The 4,380-nt window shown below is 38.6% G+C and overlaps 1 protein-coding gene across 2 annotated transcripts in view; it reads right to left on the bottom strand.

The window, feature by feature from the left end:
* Positions 1–1,248: 1,248 nt before the first annotated feature.
* The window catches only part of LOC122088917 (actin), a 6,141-nt gene continuing 3,009 nt past the window's right edge, over positions 1,249–4,380 (bottom strand). For both annotated transcript variants that reach the window (XM_042658295.1, XM_042658294.1), the window contains exons 3-5: positions 3,750–4,143; positions 1,684–2,297; positions 1,249–1,587 (exon numbers count right to left, since the gene is read on the bottom strand). In XM_042658295.1, the coding sequence (XP_042514229.1) occupies positions 1,522–1,587; positions 1,684–2,297; positions 3,750–4,143 (1,074 nt within the window). In that variant the 3' untranslated portion in view covers positions 1,249–1,521. The remainder of the gene's footprint in view (positions 1,588–1,683; positions 2,298–3,749; positions 4,144–4,380) is intronic.

Raw genomic sequence — 4,380 nt, forward strand, 5'->3', positions numbered from 1 at the left:
TGAACCTTCTCCTTAATATAATAACAATAATAAAAGGACTTGAATTCCTTCACCCATAGTAAAGAGAGAATCGCTTAATCCATCAGATCTAACAGTCTCATTAAATAGAGCATTTCGAACGTTCAACAATAAAGGGTGAAAATTAATTATTGCATTCCCTATTCTAGGAGTCCAATCAAGCATCAAATTATGTAGACTACTTATCCTATGGTGAAGGAAGACTTTCACCTTTCAAGAAAAAAAGGGAAATCAAAATATTTTCTTCCATTAAAAAAATAAAAACAAGTTTGAAGATGATCCTAAGTAAGGATTAAAGTATCGGTATCGATCGTCGTATCGGTCGCTCAAAATTAAGATAAGTATCGGAGGATATCGTATCGTATCGGAGATACGCTAAGATACACTAAAGATACGCACATAAATGGATAGGGAACACATTTTTATACACTTTTGCACAAAAAAAACAGTTAAAAGATATATATATATATATATAACATGTAGGATGCATAAATACTTAAGTAGAGGGCATCATATTGATAGACAAATATATTGAGCTGAAAAAACTTACCATTCTAAGTATGATGAACCTTAGATTTATAAAAAAACTTGAAAATCTAAGGTTAAAGTTGAAAAAAGTGAGTAAAGATTCAAGAACTTACTATTCAAATGTTTCAACTTTCAAGTTCAAGCCTTCAAGGTTCTTCTTGGACTATGTTTTTCTCCTTCTTTGAACCATTCACTTCCACAATGTTTCTTTCAATCTACCATTTGAATCTCCAAAAAGGTGTGCGAATCAAAGGGGAAGAAAGAAGAAAAATATAGAAAACTGTTGGCGAGAGTTTGAAGCGTTTGTTTCAAATAACAAAAGGCACATTCACACTTAAGTAGCCGTATCGTACTACGGCACGATACGACTCGATACTGTACGATACATTAGATACGTACCGATACTCTCGGGAATTTTCATATTTTTAAAAGTTCGTATCGCAGAATATCGTACATATCAGTACTGATACGGTACAATACGATACGATACATACGATACGCCGATACACAAAAGAGGACCCAAAATTTCCCGTAGCGTATCAGTATGTATCGTGCCGATGCCTACCAATACGGATACGTGTCGACCGATATGCACCGATACTTAAAACCATGATCCTAAGAAATCCAGTCAGATAATGTCACATAGATGATTTAAGATGGAAGAGAGTAAATTGGTTTTAATCAATCACAAGGAAACCCTGATTCAATCAAAAGCAAAATAGTATTAAACAATTAACACACAATAACACAACCCTAAGATGAAACAATAAATGAAAAAATTGGGATTCTTAGGCGTGAAAATTCTCACCCTGTTTAAAGGTCATCATTAAATTGAGAGGTACAAAGAGAGAAGAAAGGGGAAATAAGGAAATAAAGAAAGAAAGAAAGCAGCATTTCTCCAGAGGTGCTTGGTAAGAAGCATTTCTATGATACGGCTTAATCCTCAATCTCAATACATGCCCTGCTATTGCATGATCAGAAGCATTTCCTATGCACGATTGATGGCCCAGATTCATCATACTCAGCCTTTGCAATCCACATCTAGGGTAAGAAGCAAAATATTATCTATTAATCAGACATTCTTTCAATTTCAAGGGGCCTATATAATTCACAAGTATATATCAAAAGAGAATTTACCTGTTGGAAAGTGCTGAGAGACGCCAAGATGGAGCCTCCGATCCAGACACTGTACTTCCTTTCTGGTGGGGCTACCACCTTGATCTTCATGCTGCTGGGCGCTAGAGCTGTAATCTCCTTGCTCATTCTGTCAGCAATGCCAGGGAACATAGTGGAGCCACCACTAAGTACAATGTTTCCATACAGATCCTTCCTGATATCGACATCACATTTCATAATGGAGTTGTAAGTTGTCTCATGTATTCCAGCAGCTTCCATACCGATCATGGATGGCTGGAAGAGGACCTCTGGACATCGGAAACGTTCAGCTCCGATGGTGATAACTTGTCCATCAGGCAGCTCGTAGCTCTTCTCCACAGACGAGCTGGTCTTGGCTGTTTCTAGTTCCTGTTCATAGTCCAGGGCAATGTAAGCGAGCTTCTCTTTCATGTCCCTTACAATTTCACGCTCCGCAGTGGTGGTGAAAGAGTAGCCACGCTCGGTCAAGATTTTCATGAGAGCATCTGTCAGATCCCGGCCTGCCAAGTCCAGACGTAAGATGGCATGTGGGAGAGCATAACCTTCATAGATTGGAACTGTGTGGCTGACACCATCCCCAGAGTCTAGAACGATACCTACAAAACAAACACACACCACTGATTGTCAAACTATAAGAAGTACCAATACATCGAGCAAAGATTTAAACAGAAAAATCCTTGATGCAGTTGCACCAACCTGGTTGGACCAATGTGAACTGAAGTGGAAGCCCAGACCAAGGAGAACGAGGACTAAACTTGGCTTTCAGTCTTCTCTTTCTACAATGCTTAGTTTCCATTTAAATTTGGTATACAACATTCTGATATTATTATCTACTGATTTCAGGCCATAACCACGAGATTAATCTTTCATCAATTGAAAAACCTAACCCCGGTCCCCGGCTCTCTTGTCTAAATTTTCTGCAACTGACCCATCAATCCATCCATAATTGCTTGAGAATTTTATTTTCTGGTTTGGGGGTTACTTGCAAGGGTAGGGTCTATTGGTGAAACCCTGTCCTAATCTGGTTGAATTTTATGAAGTTACAGCATACCTAACAGAAAAGGTTTATCGCACATCCTGTTAATATGTCAGGAAGAAGAAGAGCCGATTCCTAACAACTAAGGATAGATTCTTCACGGTATTACTTAAAAACTCCCTAATAGTAAGTTGTTTCTATATTACCCCCATTCTCCTTTGAGTTTATTCACTCATTGGTCCCTGGGTCCTATTTCTTCCAAAAGAGACCTGAACAGTTCAGAAAATTATAGAAGTGCCATAGTCCTCGTTATTTGAGATTTTGGAACCCCTAGGTTGCACCAGGCCCCCACATATACATATCTTCACACTGGACCCGAGGGGATCAAATAAAAATTAGCAGTGGACATAGTCCGATCTCATCCAACCAATTGGGATCAACAACTTAGGCCCTCTTTGGTATCATTTTTTTTTTAAACCTGTTTAACAAAAATCATTAATGAAAACCATTTTTTTTCTCAAAACATAAAAATTGTTTGGAAACTACTTGACAAAAATCGTTTTTTATGAGAAATAGTTTGGTATCCCTATGTGCAAAATGGTTTTTTGAAGAAATGGGTGAATAGATGTTTCATTCACCCATCTTCCTTATAACTCTCTTTCTCCACTTTGGACTCAAGGAGAGGCGGCAAGGGGCTTGGATTTCTAATTACAAAGCAAATGACTACTTTACCCCTACATATTGGGACTTTAAGCATGTGCTCATTAAAGTTCAACGCAAAAACAACTGAAAATCGATTTTGGCCAAAACACATAAATGACTCTTGATCTCTTTTTGGTTTTTGTGTTTTATCAATTCTTTTTAAATAGAAACAAGCTCAATAAATGATACCAAATGCAACCAAAACCATTTTTGTAAACAAAAATAAAAAAAGAAAAATGATACCAAAGAGGGTCTTAGAACCTAGCCAATCATTTTCTAATCATAAGCATTTCATTGTGGGATTCATGTCGATCCCAGCAGAATATAAACACTGAAGCAGAGTTTTAGCCCGTAAGGTGATGTTGCTTACCAGTTGTGCGACCACTGGCATAAAGAGAAAGAACAGCCTGGATTGCAACATACATGGCTGGAGCGTTAAAGGTCTCGAACATAATTTGGGTCATCTTCTCACGGTTAGCCTTGGGGTTGAGAGGTGCTTCAGTGAGGAGAACAGGATGCTCTTCAGGGGCCACACGGAGCTCATTGTAGAAAGTGTGATGCCAGATCTTCTCCATATCATCCCAGTTGCTTACAATTCCGTGCTCAATTGGATATTTGAGAGTTAAAATACCACGCTTGGACTGAGCCTCATCCCCAACATAAGCGTCTTTCTGGCCCATACCAACCATGACACCAGTGTGGCGTGGGCGACCCACAATGCTAGGGAACACAGCCCTTGGAGCATCATCTCCAGCAAATCCAGCCTAATTATCAAAATTCATTCAGATCAGGACACATGTAAGCTCTAAAACCTATGTCAAACAGCTGCTAACAGTTACTAAACACATAACCAAGGAAGCAATTAAGAGATGACCAATATAAGGATAACACAGTACGAATACAAAAATAGACAAAAATTTCTTGCTTACCGATCGGACTATGCAATCTAATTCAAGACTCAGTCAGTAGACACTGCACTAGTAGTGGAAGGGAATTAGGAA

Source organism: Macadamia integrifolia, chromosome 9 (genome assembly GCF_013358625.1).
Source record: "Macadamia integrifolia cultivar HAES 741 chromosome 9, SCU_Mint_v3, whole genome shotgun sequence".
Lineage (NCBI taxonomy): Eukaryota > Viridiplantae > Streptophyta > Magnoliopsida > Proteales > Proteaceae > Macadamia > Macadamia integrifolia.